General features: G+C 42.1%; 1 protein-coding gene and 1 pseudogene across 2 annotated transcripts in view; one reads left to right on the top strand and one right to left on the bottom strand.

Moving 5' to 3' along the window:
* KPNA6 (karyopherin subunit alpha 6) overlaps positions 1-17,003 on the top strand; it is a 36,672-nt gene extending 19,669 nt beyond the window's left edge. For both annotated transcript variants that reach the window (XM_016150438.2, XM_016150436.2), the window contains exons 2-14: positions 854-987; positions 1,897-1,989; positions 2,389-2,488; positions 3,332-3,426; positions 4,071-4,202; positions 5,467-5,555; positions 6,477-6,576; positions 6,954-7,117; positions 7,285-7,363; positions 8,854-8,979; positions 9,290-9,417; positions 11,010-11,188; positions 11,821-17,003. In XM_016150438.2, coding sequence (XP_016005924.1) covers positions 854-987; positions 1,897-1,989; positions 2,389-2,488; positions 3,332-3,426; positions 4,071-4,202; positions 5,467-5,555; positions 6,477-6,576; positions 6,954-7,117; positions 7,285-7,363; positions 8,854-8,979; positions 9,290-9,417; positions 11,010-11,188; positions 11,821-12,008 — 1,607 coding nt within the window. In that variant the 3' untranslated portion in view covers positions 12,009-17,003. The remainder of the gene's footprint in view (positions 1-853; positions 988-1,896; positions 1,990-2,388; positions 2,489-3,331; positions 3,427-4,070; positions 4,203-5,466; positions 5,556-6,476; positions 6,577-6,953; positions 7,118-7,284; positions 7,364-8,853; positions 8,980-9,289; positions 9,418-11,009; positions 11,189-11,820) is intronic.
* Positions 1,535-1,653, bottom strand: LOC118607424 (annotated as a pseudogene).
* Positions 17,004-17,984: the final 981 nt, after the last annotated feature.

A 17,984-nucleotide genomic window follows, 5' to 3' on the forward strand; every position in this document is an offset into this window, starting at 1 on the left:
TGCATTATTGTGCTTGGTAACTTAACATTATGCCTTATCTTTTTGTATGTATCAAATATTACAGATTAATTTTTTTAATTTAAAAAATGTATGGTGGGCACATCAGTCATTAAAAAAAGATACATAATATCCCACTGAATTGGACATACTATAATGTATTTCATTCCACTAAGTTGGATATATTGTAATGTATTTCCCCTGCCCAGGTTAAATACATCTGAGTTTATTGCTGTTTTCTCTCGTCATAGAGGTGATCATAGCTGTGAGCATTTACCATATGCCTAGCATTATTCTGAGTAGTACTTCACATGTATTTACCTATTTAATCTTTCTAACAACTCTATGAAATAGTAACTGTTATGTCTCTGTTTAAAGATGAGATCTTGAGGCATAGAAGTTAAAGCAACTTATTGAAAATTGAACAGCTAACAAATAGAAGAGCCAGAGTTTGAACCCACACAGTCTGGCTCTAGGACCCACCCTTTAACTACTATGCTTATATCAGTTGCTATAATTATTTAACCAGTTTATTTTGATTAAAGGAAATTCTTGGTGTGAAGGTGGCATGAGAGATGTCAGAAGTGTGATTATTGAGATTATTAGGCCTCCTTGAGAATCTGTGAGCCCCCAAGCGGGTAGCCTGGGTAGGGACAGAAGCCCAGTGAAAAGGAAATGCTAGCCTTTTGAGCCACTCTTCTCTTGCTCAGGTCTATCTGGAAGTATACTTGCCCTTCTAATAAAACTTTTCTACTGTAAAAAGAAAGAGAGAAAGAAAGAAAAAAAGAAAAGAAAGAAAGAAATTCTGCCCTCTTAAGAACCTTTGCCAATGTGTTTGTATCTTCCCTTCTTCTAGAGACCATGGCGAGCCCAGGGAAAGACAATTATCGAATGAAGAGCTATAAGAACAATGCCCTAAACCCTGAGGAAATGAGGCGAAGAAGAGAAGAAGAGGGCATTCAGCTCCGGAAACAGAAGCGGGAGCAACAGGTGGGTTAAACTGGAATGTTCATGGAAAGGAACCAGCCACTATGATTGGCCTCCACCTTGCACTCTCACCTTCTCCTTAGGAAAGTAGCTGAGCTCTGTGGGCCACTTGTCTAGTTTCCTTTGTTGAAAAGAGAGAAAATCCCTTTATTCTTTTTCCATAATTTAGAACAATGTAGACATCATTTATGTCTTCAATATAACATTCTAGTTCTCGTTCCTTGTTGCCTTTTCTCTTCTCTACCCTATAGTCAAGTGTTAGGCCTTGCCTTCAAGGCCTAGCCCCAAGTCTGGCTCTTTAAGAGGTTCATCAGCCATTTGGGGGCTTCTTTACTCCTATTTCTGGGGTCCATTCTTTGTAAGTCTCCCTAGGACCGAGACTATAGTAATGCCTCATCATTTATGCTCTACTATACACCTGCTAAATTGGTGCCTTGCTCAGGCCTGTATGCAGTCACCTAACTTGATTTTGCCTACCCTCTCGCTTTACATTACTTCTTTCCTTCACAGCCTTTTATACTCATCACCTTTTTTTTTTTTTTTTTTTTAACACCTACAACACCCAGTCTTCCTAAGTGGTTTCCTATCCAAGTACTAACCGGACCCAACCATGCTTAGCTTCCGAGATCAGAGGAGATCGGGCACGTTCAGGGTGGCATGGTCGTAGTATTCATGACCTTTTATACAAAGGGGACTAGAATCTTTAAAGAGTTGTTTGCTTTTTTAAAAATGTGAACAATTCAATATAACATAGATAGTAAAGCCCTTGAATATCTTTCCGTGTCATTATGTTAAGCTTGGCATTTTCTCAACTATGCTAGCATTTCCTTGACAGTTATGCCATAATTTAACATTGGGTTGTTCTTGTTTCAGTAGATAGTCTTAACTACCATCTCTTCTCTTTGCTTGCAGCTTTTTAAACGAAGAAATGTGGAGATGATTAATGAAGAGGCTGCCACGTTCGATAGTCTCCTCATGGACTCCTATGTGAGCTCTACCACTGGGGTAAGGACCTTGCTTCAGGCCGGCCTAGGAAGTAGCTCTTTTGCAGAACAGGAACTGGGCAGTTCACTTCATCTAGTAGTTTTGCCGACACCACGCTAAGCTCTTTATTCCATGGGCCCTTTTGTCAGCTTAAAGACTCAACAAGGATTTATTTCTGGTGGGGATGGAGACACCTGAGGAAACATTTAAGGGAAGCCATCAGTTGCCTCAGAAGTTAGGAATCACTGTCAAAATGTCCCAGTTTGCAGCAGTCATGGATTAAACAAACACCTTCTCCTGAGCCTGTCATACTGTCTTCTTACCCTTAAGTCTTTAGAAAACAGGATGCTATGCAGGGTTGTGTGCCCCTATCTGGCTCTAGTGTGGTTTGCAAAATCTCGAACCTGTTTTATATTCTAGGAGAGTGTGATCACAAGAGAGATGGTAGAGATGCTCTTTTCTGATGATTCTGACCTGCAGTTAGCAACCACACAGAAATTCCGGAAACTGCTCTCCAAAGGTACAAAGCCTGGTCCTCCCTGGAGACCCTACATAATTTAGTGTCTTGTTCTTCTCATTGACCTCATCAACTACTCCCTTTCACTCATTCTGCTCTAGCCCTGCTATCTTTGGTGTTCCTTAGATGAGCCAGGCACTTTTTTTTTCTTTGCACTGGCTGATATCTATGTGACAGCTCCCTCACTTTTATGACAGATCTTACCATCTCAATGAAGCCTGCCCTGACATTCTGTCTAAAATTACTGGCTATCTCCCTACCCTTGGCATTTTTAATCTTCCTACCCTGCCCTTCCTATTCTTTTTTTTTTTTCTGTTGCACTTATATCATCTATCATAATAGAATATATCTCCTCATTAGGATGTAAGCTCCATGAGGGCAGAGACTTGGTTTTGTTCACCGCTATATGCTCAGTACCTAGAACTGTGTCTGGCCATAGTTTGTGCTTAATAAAAATTTGATGTATGATAGGAAAAATACTTCTTATCTCAGTATATTAAGCAGTCATCCCAAGAGAAAATGCTAGTCTTAAAAGGGAAATGTTTAGATGAACTGTTTAGACTAGGTTCATCCCTTGGGCTTTCTTCTCTCCCTTACTTCTTGCTTACTTAAGTAAGGTAAGTGCTTGCTTAGGTTTAGGTGAGCAAACTTAAATTCAGATGGGCTTTACTCTTTAGTGTCTGAACTGTATCATACAGTTCAAAGATGACCAGCTATTGTTAAATGGTTGTTGGGAATGTTTTATAAGGACGGCCAGGAGTACCTAGGAAGGATGTGGGCTGACCCCAGTGAGTGCATTAGCTAAAGCCTATCTTGTTTCCTCCCCTTTCTTTCTCCCTTTTCCAGAGCCTAGCCCTCCAATAGATGAAGTTATCAATACTCCAGGAGTGGTGGATCGGTTTGTGGAGTTTCTGAAAAGGAATGAGAATTGTACATTACAGGTGAGAATTGGAGCAAAGGGGTACCAGACATAAGCCCTACTTTCAAGAAATTGCAGTGAGGTGTTTCTACAAACACATCTCTGAGGAGATAGACAAGTCATATGAAGAAACATTTAAGAGAAGCTGTCAGTTGCCTCAGAAGTCTTGGCCTCAGATAAGCGCCCAGATCTCTTCCCTTAAATAATCTCAAAGGAAAGATACCAGCATATGACAGATTGACCATTTAGTTATAAATCAGAGGTTCTAATCCACTTCTAATTATCTGTGTTAGAAATGGGTAGAGTTAATCTGATGAAACTTACTAGAAACTTAGCTGAAAGAGACTTCGAGAGACCCATCTCACTCTAATTCTGGTTTCAGAAATGAAGAAAGTGAAGCTCGAGAAATAAAAAAGTGATTTGCTAAAGGACTCATGGGTGCTGTGGTAGTACAAGACTAGACCTGGACGAGTGAAGCCCAGTTCTGTCTTTCTATTCTGTTATTTCACTGTGGAGACCTCTCCCTACCATTTAAAGTGGAGAGAGGGAAAGACTTGTGTTTTGATATTTTTAGTCAGGAGCAAGAGGCTTACTGCTCATAGCCAGCTGGTAAATGGCTACTCCATCTGGAATGACTTCTCAATCATGGCTTAATCTCACTTTCAGTTTGAAGCTGCCTGGGCTCTAACAAACATTGCCTCTGGAACCTCTCAGCAGACCAAAATTGTCATTGAAGCAGGGGCTGTCCCCATATTTATAGAGCTGCTTAACTCGGACTTTGAGGATGTACAAGAACAGGTAATGCTCAAATTTGGCTTAATTCTTGATGACACCTGTGGTATAATAAAAAATATATTTGGTCTTTGGCCCCAGTTCTGACAAAGAGCTTCTAAAAACTTTGGTATTTTATGAGTGATAGTAGTGTCTTTTGTTATTTATAATGAGCCCCTTTAGAATACACCTGAGTCTATGGTAATGAGATAATTCAGGTTAGAGCTCCTAAATAGTCTCAAGATGGGACTCAAAAAGAGCAAACATGGGATTAGAGGGTGGGAACTCTCAGCTCTTACCTTTCCCCACCCTACCATCCCAACCTCCCCAGGAAGATTAGGAGGGCTGGAGAGCAGGTTATAAGTGCTTGCAGAGCAGTGATACTCAGCAAGCTCCCAGGTTGAACATATCATTGTGCTGGGAAGGTGGCATGCCTGGAGAGGGCGTGGAAGCTCACCTGCTCCTTACACCATACCTTGCGCCATACATCTGTTTCATTTAGCTTTTCCTGAGTCGTATCTATTGTAATAAACTGGTAAATGTAAGCATTTTCCTGAATTCTCTGAACCTCCAATGAATTATTGAACCTGAAGAGAGGATTGTGGGAACTCTCGAATTTATAGCCACTGGGTCGGAAGTACAGGTGGTGGCTGGGAATTGCATCTGGTGTCTAAAGTGAAGACAGTCTTGTGGGACTGTGTCCTTTAATCTGTTGAGGTCTGCACTAACTCCAAGACTTAGTGTCAGAATTGAGTTGAATTGTTGGACACACAGTTTGTGTCAGAATTGGTTGTTGGTATGGAAAAAACTTCACATTTGGTATTAGTGGTGTTATTGGGAAAAAAACACCAGAACACCCATTTCTCAATCCTATAGATCATCAAAATAAAGAGAACAACTTCGTTTCTTCTACTGGATTTTTGCTGGTTGGATAGAAGTGGAGAGTGGTCCTGGGATTTTTTTTCCGCCCTTACAGTAGAGTTGGTCAATAAGGCTACAAGAATGCAACTTTTCAATCACTTTCTCCTTTTCTGGATGGTGTGGATAGGGAGGTCTTGGTTTGGCTTTTCTGGCTCTATTACATATGTCAGCCTTCTTCCTAGGACTCTTGAGCCAGGAACTCTTAGAGAAAAGGTCCTCATAGAGCAAGTGCTCAAAAAGGGTGTCAGCAGGGAGGGTACCTGAGTTTGTTTTGTGTGTCTGGGCCTTGATATGGTTTTTGTCCTGATTATAAAGGACTCACAGAAGCCACTAGACTCTATAGGTGACGGATTTATCATCCCCTTTTCAGGCAGTCTGGGCACTGGGAAACATAGCTGGAGACAGCTCCGTTTGCCGAGATTACGTCCTGAACTGTTCCATCCTTAATCCTTTGTTAACGTGAGTAATTAATGATTATCCACACTAGTTGCATCTGTAGGGCAGCCATGTGGCAGGTGTTTTGGGGGGCAGCTTACCTTAAGATGGTAGATAAATACAAAATCAAAGCTAAAAGTGTGTTTAGATTGATGAAATAAAAGATATCTTTTAGAGCAAGAAAATTATGCTGCTAGTCTTTGCCAAATGGATATTCCTCATTTCACGGTACTGTAGAATCTCATGTTGATCTTGCCTGTCTCATTTTCGAGCCTGGGGAAAGTGGCAGGACTAGTCCATCAGGAAAAATTTAGCCTTCTCTACAGAATACATTGATTTTCTATGGCTTTATGCATAGGTACATTGAAGAGCTCTGTTGTAAACCTCATGTCAAAGACTCCAGAAACGGTCATCTGGATCCTTCTCCATCCCTCCCTCTCATACCCTTAAAATAGAGCTGCATTACATTTAAACCAAAATAGATAGATGAAGTATTCTTCCGAGACCACAGTCTCATAGGCTACCACTATAATTCTTTCTTGGACCCTTCACAGAAAATCATTCCATACTGCATGGCCAAAGCCCTCACACTAGACCTTCACCTTTTATTTCCAAAGAGAACAGTACTTCTTATTTAGAACTTGTGTCACAGTTAGGGGCACAGTATGTCTTATCTTAAAAGCTTTACAGGCTTACCCAAGATCCATCCCTCTGTTCTTATTAGCTATGGTCTTAACTAGCCATAGCTAGTCCTTATCCTCTGTGAAGATGTAGGTTAGCCTCCTGACCCAAACAGGCTCAGTTTATTTAGGTCTATGGGTAAGAAGAAACAGTGAAGCTACCAGAGTCTTAGGGATCTTTTTGGATTTGCTCCTGGGGCTCATTGGCAACAGCTCTATGCCAAGGACATCACTGATCAGGATCTGGCTTTGCTTTTTCTTTCAGACTCCTTACAAAGTCCACACGACTGACAATGACACGGAATGCAGTCTGGGCCCTGTCAAACCTCTGCCGGGGAAAGAACCCACCCCCAGAGTTTGCAAAGGTGAGAGAGCTTCTTACCAGTTCTGAGTGATAGCAGGTTCCTTCATATGGAGGAATTTTTATATGGGAGTTTTCAAGTCTTTGAGGAACCCTTTAGAGTCTCAATCCATAGGAAATTGAAAGAGCCAATTGTCAATGAAGTGGGTGATCTCGTGTGCTGGATGGTAAAGTGAAAAGTTAGACCTGATGGTTAAATGTAGTAGGGATTTTCTAGCCAATATTCTGTATACTTTAAAGCAATAAAATAAAATTTTTTTTAAAAAATGTGGTAGAGATCTCCAGGGCTTAGAATTACTTGTAGAGGAGTAGACGGCAGTGTTAGTATTAGCAGTAGAGCTGATGTCCTCCTATGAGTTCCTCTCACTCTGTTTCCAACAGGTCTCCCCTTGTTTGCCTGTGCTCTCTCGCCTCCTCTTCAGCAGTGACTCAGACTTGCTGGCAGATGCTTGCTGGGCCCTTTCTTATCTGTCTGATGGCCCCAACGAGAAGATCCAGGCTGTCATAGACTCTGGAGTCTGCAGGAGATTAGTAGAGCTTCTAATGTGAGTGATCTCAGGGTACAAATTCCCTAAGCTTCTCCAGGCTCAGACTAAAGAATTGCCACCCTATCCAAAGGTCTGGAGCCATGAGAGTGCTGTCAGCCTTGGTGGTCAGCAGGGCTGAGTACCATGTGCTGGCCCTCTACTAATGAGATCTCCCTCCTCTGCAGGCATAATGATTACAAAGTGGCTTCTCCTGCCCTGAGAGCTGTGGGAAACATCGTCACTGGGGATGACATCCAGACCCAGGTAAAGAAGAAGAGAGCTGTCTTATGGATAAAACCTTTCCCTGCCAAGGGCTTTGGTCCTGATGAGAGTCAGCATGATCTAGGAGAGAAAGCATGGGCTTGTGAAAAATGCCAACTCTTCCACTTTATATATGACCATGGGCAACTTGGTTGCCTTCATTTCTTCTATAAATGGGAAGCAAATCATCACTGTGTGCTTTTGAAGGAAAACTAAATCAACCCGCCTCGTTATCCAGGACATTGTAAGATAATAGTTACCAGTTTTTGAGTCATGGTCTCTTTAAGATAATAAAAGCTATGGAACTGGATATTCATAAGGTCTTGAGTGGTTGGCATAATTCTGTGGGATTCTTGACAAATTTCTTAAAGGTGAGCAATCTCAACTCAAACCCACACTCATTTTTTAGTTCATTCTTGTGTACATGTACAAATATTCATAACATAAAATTTACTGTTTTAACCATTTTCAAGTGTATATTTCAGTGGAATTAAGTATATTAACGTTGTTAGTCAACCATCTATAATCCATTTCCACAATTTTTTTTTATTTCAAACAAACTCTCTACCCATTAAATAATAAGTCCCCATTTACCCCTCCCCACAGCCCCTAGTAACCACCATACTACTTTATATGAGCTTGACTACTCTAGGTACCTCATATAGGTGGAACCATATATATTTGTCCTTTGTGTCAGCTTATTTCACTTAGCACAATGTCTTTGAGGTTCAGTCATATTGTAGCCTGTGTCAGACTTTTCATTCCTTTTAATGGCTAAATAATATTCCATTGAATGCATATACCACATTTTGTTTATTTATCCATCTATATTGATAGGCATGGGTGGTTTTCACCTTTTGGCTATGTGACTAATACTGCATTAAACATTGGCGTACAAGTTATTTGAGTCCTTGCTTTCAGATTTTTTGGATAATGCCCAGAAGCAGAATTACTGGATCATATGGTAATTTTATGTTTAAGATTTTAAGGAACCACCAAACTGCTGCACAGTAGCTGCACTATTTTATATTCTCACCTGCAAAGTACCAAGTTCCAGTTTTTCCACATCCTTACCAACACTTGTATTTTCTGTTGTGTTTTTTTTTTTTTTTAGAGATATATATAATAATCATCCTAAAAGTGTAAAGTATTATCTCATTATGGTCTTGATTTGCATTTCTCTAATGGTTGGTGACGTTTGGCATCTTTTCATGTGCTTCATGGCCATCTGTATATCTTCTTTAGAGAAATGGCTTCAAATCCTTTGCCTATTTTTTAAATTGGGCTCAGTTTTTTGATGTTGAGTTGTAGAAATTCTTTACATATTCTAGATATGAAGCCTGATCAGATACATGATTTGCACATTTTTCCCCCATTCTGTGGTTTACCTGTTCACTTTATTGATAGTATCTTATGATGCACAAAAGTTTTTAATTCTGATTGAGTCTATTTATCTAATTTTTCTTTTGTTGCCTATGCCTTTGGTGTTCTAGGTTATTCTTAACTGTTCAGCCCTCCCTTGCCTCCTCCACTTGCTGAGCAGCCCCAAGGAATCAATCCGGAAGGAAGCTTGCTGGACCATTTCAAATATCACTGCTGGCAACAGGGCTCAAATACAGGTAGAACAAGCAGAAGGAAGTCAGGGGGTGGGCTGTCAGAGGGGAAGGCATGGGGATGTGAGAAGTTGTGGAATATTTCCTTTTAGAAGAATTAACTTTTCTTTAGAAATGGGGGTCCGTATGTGTCACTGGTTAAAGATTCTGTGTAGTAGAAACCAGGTTCCTCTGTAGCCTCTCACCTATATAGAAAGAACACAAGAAAACTCTCAGGGAGGGAAGATACCTAAATCTTGGCCGATTTGTGGGCTGGGTTTGAATTCCCTTGAAGTGACTTTCTTTCTCTCTCCTCCCCACCCAAATCCTCTCTCAGGCTGTCATAGATGCAAATATCTTCCCTGTGTTGATTGAAATCCTTCAGAAAGCAGAGTTTCGTACAAGGAAAGAGGCAGCCTGGGCTATCACCAATGCCACATCAGGAGGAACCCCTGAGCAGATCAGGTATCACATTCCTTTCCCGTTGTCTTGAGTAATAATATATGTATTTTCCCTTTTGGCTCATAGTTTACATGTGACCTCCAAACCGCTTTTCTGGGATAGGTCTGCCCCATTCTAGCTGTAGTAGAGTTTAACTGGTAAGCTACTAGAGTGGCACTGGAGTCTGGAATAGATACCTGTAGACTGTGTACCTCTTTTCCCTCCTGTAGAATAGAAACCTATGATACAAACATCTACCTCTCTTCTATCTCTTCCTACCCTCTAGAGAATTTAAATCTATGTAATACTCAATTATCCATACAAATGAAGGAGAACCATGCTATGGTTCATTCAAAGCAGCTTCTCTGGGAAATCATTTTTGGGTGTGGCACTTGGGAGGGACAAATAGAAAGCCATTGTATGTGTGCATGCTTTTTGATTTTAGTTTCCATTATCAGCATGAATAGGGTGGTGTGAATTGACAAGTGTCTTGACCTTTCCTAGGCTTATAGCCTAGGAAAGGGAGTACAATCATGCACCACTTAATGAGAATTCATCATTAGGTGTTTCATCATTGAGCAAACATAATTCAGGGCACTTACACAAACCTAGATGGTACAGTCTATTGCCCTAAGCTACAAGTCTATACAGCATGCCACTGTACAGAACAACATGAGATTAAATCAAGCACAAGTAAAAATGATGCAATCGAGAGACACAGTGAGCTCAAAAAGTATGAGGCTCCTGCCAGCATAACATGGCATACTGTTTTACAGCAAACTTTTTTTATAAGTAGAAAGAATATACTCTAAAATAACAATAAAAAGTACAGTATAGTAAATACATAAACCAGTATGTATGATAATAGTCATTTATTGTTATTACCAAGTATTATATACTAGATATAATTGTATGTGCTATACTTTTATATGACTGGCAATGCAATAGGTTTGCTTACACCAGCATTACCACAAACATGTGAGTAATGCATTGCCCTATGATGTTACGATAGCTACAGCATCTCTAGGTGATTGGAATTTTTCAGCTCCATTATCTTATGGGACCACATATGAAGTCCATCATTGACCAACATATATAAAGCCTTAAGAGAAAAGGGATAGCCATTAAACTTTGAAGGATAAATACAGGATTGTAAAAGGCCTTTGGGATAGTAAAAAGTATAAAAAGTACAAGAATCAGAAACCTGGAGACCTTTACATGTTTTACGGAAATGTAGTAACCTTAGAAGGGAATGATGGGAAGTGAAGCTAGTAGATGTGAGTGATAGGTAGGAGCCAGACTTTATTGTCATATCTGTAGAGCTTGGACTTTGAAAATTTTTAAGCAGGGAAATGATGTGTTTAGAGTGGTAATATTGCAGCTAGGAGATTAAACACAAGGAGAAGGAATCTGTGGCACCCTTCCACATGGAAATGAACCAGTAACACTGGGAGAGTGGAGAGACAAATAAAGGATGGGTGGTTATGAAGGCTCAGTAAGAGTGGAATGCCGAATGTATTGACATGTATGAGAGAGACCCACAGGTACCACAGCACCTGTCTGGCACCTCCCTTGCCCTGCATTAATTTAGAACTTGCTTGGTCTCTGGTCCCCAGGTACCTAGTCTCACTGGGCTGCATCAAACCGCTATGCGACTTGCTGACTGTGATGGATTCAAAGATTGTGCAGGTGGCCCTCAATGGACTGGAGAACATCCTTCGGCTTGGAGAGCAAGAGGGCAAGCGCAGTGGCTCAGGGGTCAATCCCTACTGTGGTCTCATCGAGGAAGCCTATGGTATATACCCTCTCCCCTACATAACCTCTGCCTTAAGTAGAGATTCTAGTCAGAACCTGGGGACAAGAGGTCTCCAAAGTAGTATACTTATGTGAAGGTGTATGTTTGGAGGGGGCATTGTTGAATGCAAGGTTTTATCCCACCAGTTTCTTCTCCCTCTGAGGAACGGTAGATCAGCTCTCTTTCTGATGAGCTCTGCCCAGTAAGTAGATATGGTACAGATGCAAAAAGAAACTCCAGAATTGATAATAAAATCAGGCACTGGAAGGCGTGTTTTTAGCTGAGCTTCTAGCAAGTTCCAGTAAGAGTGCAGGATGGACTCATCACACATCTCTGAGAGATGTAGAAAGGCTAATGATTTGCCCACGTCACACAGGTAATTAAAAGCAGAATCAGGACTATAACTTGATTTATAACTAACATTTTGGTCTTTTTCCCTTTGAAGTCATGTAGTTTGAGGAAAAGATCTTGGCTCTCTTTCATTCAGGTCAAAGAGAGATCTGATATTATTTGTATTTATGACCAGTAACATATCTCAGGGAAAGAAAAATAGATAAATGTTTCACGGACCCATAGAAAAGCATTCAAAGTTTACTCTTCTCTCTCTCTTTCCTTCCTTTTTGCCACCATAGGCTTGGATAAAATTGAGTTTCTCCAGAGCCATGAAAACCAGGAGATCTACCAGAAGGCCTTTGACCTCATTGAGCACTACTTTGGTGTAGAAGATGATGACAGCAGCCTGGCTCCCCAAGTGGATGAAACGCAACAGCAGTTCATCTTCCAGCAGCCCGAGGCCCCCATGGAGGGCTTCCAGCTATAATGTCTGCCTCCGGGGAGGGGATGGGATGGGAAGCACCACCAACCAGCGGAAAAGCAGCCCTCTGGTGGGCGGGAAACCAGCCCCCCACCATCAGCTGCCACCACACACCTTTGCTGCCCTGGAAACTGTGCTCTTGACCTGCTCCGCCCCCTTCCCTGGAGGGAGCACCCTCTGGACAGACAGAACCATCTGAGGCTCACATTTGGGTTTCGTGACAAGAAGGGGACTTGTTGGGTTTTTCTTCTTTACACTATATTTTGGCTGCACATATGTCTTTAACCCAGGAGCCCAGGGGTAGTCAAAGGAGGACTGAGGTAATCAATTTTGCACCTTTTTTATTTTTATTTTTTCTTTAGTGGTGACTTCCTTCCCTTTGTATCTTCCTTCATCCTTCCAAGTTCTCTGCCCTGATCTGTGTGTAACTCTTATCTTGGGTACTTGAGCAGATGGAATATTCCAGAAGTAGGGGGTGGGAGGGGAGGGGAGAAATCCAAAACAAAGTGTTCTTGCTCTGACAGCATATTAATCTTGTATGCTTGGATTATTTAATTTTTTTTCTTTTGCACATTTTTCTTGTATTAAGATTGCTCTTTCCAAGAGCCATGAGTTCCTGGTTTTAGGAATCCCAGCTGCCAGCATTGTCTGGGACTAGAGGCTGAGGAGGAGGTTACCATGTGACAAAAGCCCCTCCCTTTCTCTAACTCCTACCTAGACCTCTTTAGTTTGGGAGATCCCCCTCACTCTCCTGGGGCAAGTACACCAGTGGGAGTCGAGGAGAGGAGCACAGGCCTTCAGACAGGGCTTCCCATGTGTCGCTACTGATCCCATGTTTCCTACCCACCTTCCAATGGTGCGACCCAACTTCATTTGTTTACTTGAAAATTCCCCTCAGAGTTGAATTAACCTCTGAGGTAGCTGTATTTTCTCCTAAGCACGAGACGAGGCTGTGGTCCTTCCTTTCTCCTGAGGAGAAAGTCCTTGCTCTGGTGACCCATCAGTTGCAGAGGAGATTGGAGTGAGAGTGTCATGTATTGGGATAGCCAGGGATCCCTGCCTTTGGCCTTTCTTCCTCTTCTTCCTCTTCCGTAGTTGGATCATGTATATTTCACTTCCACAGGAGAGAATGTCAGAAAGTTATGTATTTTTTTATATTCTATATATTAGGTAGGTCAATCTTAATTGGTCTCAAGAGGAAGAAGTGTCTGTAATTTCTGTAAGTAGGATATTGTGAGGAGGACCAAAAAGAGATGTGGAAGCTCCCTCGCTCAGGAAGCCTGAGCTTGGTCCTTTTCTTCTCTGCTTGGGTTCTGGGCCACCACCTGGGACCAACCCTTAGCTCTGGAACCTTTACATAGCAGGTCAGCCTGGTCTGATTTTCCCGGTACCTGAAGGGAGCAAGGAGGACCCCAGGGTGTGGTGAGTCACTTACTCTAGTCCTTACTGCTGAGCATCCTGCTTACATCAGAAAACCCAGAAAGCAGTCTGCCTTTTCAGTCTCAAAAGGCCCTTGCATAAGTTATCACACATGCCTGCCTCTCCTATTATCACAGAAACTTAGCAGCCTCAGGACTTTGCTGAGAGTTATTGGTGTCTTCCCTGTTTGGGATCCTTGTATCTGGTTTGAGTTTTGCCCTTCCTTTTAACAATTATAATCCTAATGCCTTTTTTTCTTTTCTCTTTGGGTAAAGCTGGTGCAGTGCCACAGTGGCTTGCTTATGCTTCAGTGGATTACATAGGAGATTTAAGCCCAATTTTTGGAGATGGGGGTAGAGGAAGCTGTCAGCTAGGTATAGACTAACTTTTGTGAAGGCGCAATATCCCCTGCCCCTGCTTCCCCACTACGGTCGATTAGTCAGTCAGAGGTGCCCTGCTCCAAGCTGTATTTTCCCTACCCCAGAAACAATGCTGATCTTGTTCTCATTCCTACACACCCCCTCCGGCTCAGGTGAAATCCATACCCCTCTACTGCAGATCTAAAGTTCAGGTGCTCAACAGGAGCCACTGGTTTTGAATTTGCCCTCTCTTTCTACAGTTGAAATTCAACTCCACAGCCATTTTCTAAGAAAGGTGGTTTGGGGCTAGAGGTTATTATTGAAGTTATGCCAATGCTATAGCACCTTAGTGAGTCAGATGCTACTCTTCAGCTTGGGAATATCAACCCCTAGTCTCACAGGTAGGCAAGAGGCAGGACGTTTTACACCTGGCCTGCTGACTCTACTACAAAACTATTCTACAGTTCAAAAGAAAAGCCCACTCCATCTTTATTTAAGCAATAGTTAAGTCCTTGACATTGGGGCCAGATTCTTATGGTGAGACATACACATCCTGCTTTTCCCAACTGTTCCTCCAAAATTACTTTCATTTCAGATCTGGTCCTTTACCACATGGCTGACTTTTTTGATCCTCTGGCTACTGCTTAAACCAATTTTCTCCAAGGATTCCAAAGGTTATAGTCTCTCAGGGCACAGCATGAGGACAGACTCCTCTTCCGATAAAAGTGGCCTCCAGGAGCTTCCCTTCGTTAGTGTCTTCCTCAGACCATGTTTTCTTATTATCTCTCTCTAACCCCCTTTTCAGTCAACAGGTTAAGTTCTTCCAGCCCTCAGAGGCAGTAACATCATCTTTTGTGTCTCCTCCTTTCCTTTGGCCAACTTGGGGAGGAAAATATTACTTTTGTAACCCAGGCTTGACAGCCATTCTTCATGGGCAGCTCCCATCTAAACTCCAGGCCCCAGCCTAGGTGAGGTCAAAGGCTTTCTGGTAGATTTCTGAATGGATGTTGCAGGGATAGAGGGACTGCCAGCCTGCTGTAGGGAATAGCCTGATAAGACATATTTTCAGAATCTTCAGATGTTGGCGCATGGCTGGTATATCTATTTTAAGACCTCTGGTGGGGGTGGATTAAGGGGACGAGAAGCCTTTTTCTTAGCTAAAGTGTTCAAATACTGTTTTAAACAGTGCCAGCTTTTTTATTGCCAGCCCATCTGGGCATCCCATCCCCAAATCATCTTCTCTAGTACTAACAGGGTCTCTAGTCTTAGAAGACTGCTCTCAGTTCTGAGCTAATCCCCAGTGACTGCCTGGCCTTGGTCTTGGCTCTACCTTCTGGTAGAACCACATGGGTTTCACCCTCAGCTGGCCAGCCTGGTTGCTTGAGGTATTGGGTATAAATGACCCTTCCAAGGAGCTGCTGCTGATGACCTCAGCTTTCAGGGACACTTGATGTACCACCTCAGCTAGGACTTTTGGATCCACTCCTACTCTCTTTGTGCTGGAAGCCATTTTCCAGGAGCCTGATTTCTTGGAGCTGAACTGCAAAAGATTATAGCTCCTGCTATACTGAGTCAAGGAAGAGCAAAAGAAGGCTCTCAGGCACAGACTTTGTTTTTCTCTAGCCAAACCAGCTTAAAATGAAAACCATCTACAAAATGAAGTGGATTTCCATTTTATTGTGTCTACCTGCTTTCTCCCTACATCCTAGAGTTACTCCTGTTTCTAGCAAACTGGAAGGAAAGGAGATGAATGCTTACAGTACTTCCCTCATTTCACACACCCCTCTTTGAATGTCTCAGCTCATATATTCAGACCATATCTCTTCCCCAAGACTCAGTTTGGTATCCATCATCTTGAGTGTTCCTCTGTAGGTTCATCTTGTAGGCTCAGATTCTGGATTTTCAATGGAGAGCAAAGATCCAGATTCTCCAGGTCCCTACAGGTGCTACAGGAATCAGTAGGGAAAACAGGCTGGCTGAGGGCCTCAGGAACATGTGTGACTGCCTGCCTCCCTGGCAGGCTGGGGGAGGTTGCAAGGCTCAGTCAGTGCACTGAACCATAGGAAATGTTCATAACTGGTTGCGACATCTTCCATGTAGGACTATCCTAGAAGTGAATGACTGTGAGACTAAGAAATTGCTCAGAGTAGGTTTCTTCCACAGCCATTTTAAGATTCTAGACTAATCTTGTCCAGTATTTTTTCTCTTTTCGATTCTTTTGTTAAGCCAACAAGCCGAGAACTAGCTGCTCTTTGGCCAAGGCCTTCATAAATGACTCAGTCACCCTATTGTCTACCCCAAGCCCCACCCCCAGATTAAGACCATAGAGAGGGAAGAATTTGAGGTCAGTAGCAACCAAGTCCGAATTAAAGCTATTATTTTTCCTCTGAGGGTATTTTCCGTCCAGCCTGGGCTATTTTCAGAACCAAAACTGGGTATGAGAGTCAGAAGAGGCAGCATTAAAATTTGGGCCCAGAATACCACAGGAGAAAGGTTTGCATAGTGTGTTATAACCGTCTTCAGTGAGTTTGGGCCTACCTTGCTAATTTTAGGTTAGCCTGATTGATGTCTCTTAGCACATACCTGAACCCCTCTGCTAAATGCTGGCCCTGCTCCCATTTAGGTCAGATTTTCAGGGTTTGGGAAGAGAAAACTCTGCCAGGCCCGAGGGGCAGTGAAGGAAGTCAAAGCACAGATCCTGAGATTGGCTGGGAACCTGACTCAGAGGATGACTTTAAAGAGTCTGTCTCTATAAGGAACCCTCAGGCCCTGTAGTTGGGTATTGACTCTTAGCCAACTTGTGGGAACTGCCTTTGAACCACTAAAGAAGTAAAGGGCATGGGGTATGAGGACCCAGCCACCCAAGACAAACCAGATCTGTCCCTCAAAAACAGCTTGGGTTCCCAGCTACAGACCCTTGGAAGGCGAATTGAGCCCTCTTCCTCACTGGTTTTTCTTTCCAAATTCATTTGCTTTTAGTTTTCCAAGAACTATAAACTCTGGCTATTTTCTAAGTACTCAGGGCCCCTGGGTGGACAGATAAAGCTTGATGATTTCAGAGCAGACATAGGCCAAGAAACCATGGCATTGAGTTGAGTGTACTGAGTCCAGACAAATGATATTTATATACACATCCAAATTTGAAGAGAAAATGTATTTCTTTAGGTTTCAAACACTGTAATAGATATAAAGCAAAAATAAAAACCTGTTGCAAAGTTCTAAATCGTCTTCTTTGGAATGATGCTAGACCGGATTTTTTGGAAATGAACGAGGAGAGGGAGTTTGAACTTGTGGCCTAACAATGGAATTAAGAATGGCAACGGCCTGCTCCTGCTATAAAGATGTTCTTTTAAAGTTTTTATGAAATACAGTAAATGGCACATATTTAAAATGTACAATTTGATAAGTTTTGACATATGTGTACCCATGAAACCATCACCACAATCAAGTTGGTAGACGTAGACATACCATCTACAAGTTTTTGCATGCCCCTTAGGAAATTCTCCTTGCCCAACCCCCAGCAATCACTAATCTGCATTCTGTGTAGTTTGCACTTTCTAGATTTCTCTAAAAGATCCTGACATTTTCATCAGCACCATTCCACAGCCATTTGAGCCCATTAAGGTCACAGAGTTCACAGACCACTCACTTAAGTTGAGATCAGTTCCTAAAGCAGATTACAGACAAGCAGTCAAAAAGTTGATTCGACCCAAAAGGATTTTCGTTGGCTGACTCTATTTAAGTTTTAATTCGTTGCCAACATTTAAAAATATAAAGATCTCTATCTTGAAAAATACCACTACTGGGCTTGAGTTTCTGCTTGAAAACAATCTGCAAGAACTGTTATACCACCATGGCCACCATTGGTCTCCCTAACTGGCAGATGCTAATATTGTTGCTATTTTATAGCAGAATGATAAAGTAACTTTTTGAACTCATGTTTATCAAATTTTGTTGTTCCTTGCCTGCCTGCTCCACTCCCTGCGGGCCACTGCCGATCCTTCTTGTTAAACCAGTCTACCCCTCACTCCATGCATACCTTGTTCTTGCTTATTATGTTCATTATCTCTGCCTAGAACACCTTCTTATGGAAATCATCAAGCCCTGACTTACGAGTTACCTCAAAAGATTTCCAACATGCTTTTCTGGAAATAATCATCTTGGTTTTGTGAGACCTGGATTCCAAACCTTTCTGGGCTTGAGT

This window comes from Rousettus aegyptiacus, unplaced genomic scaffold (assembly GCF_014176215.1).
Source record: "Rousettus aegyptiacus isolate mRouAeg1 unplaced genomic scaffold, mRouAeg1.p scaffold_m13_p_1, whole genome shotgun sequence".
Classification (NCBI taxonomy): Eukaryota; Metazoa; Chordata; class Mammalia; order Chiroptera; family Pteropodidae; genus Rousettus; species Rousettus aegyptiacus.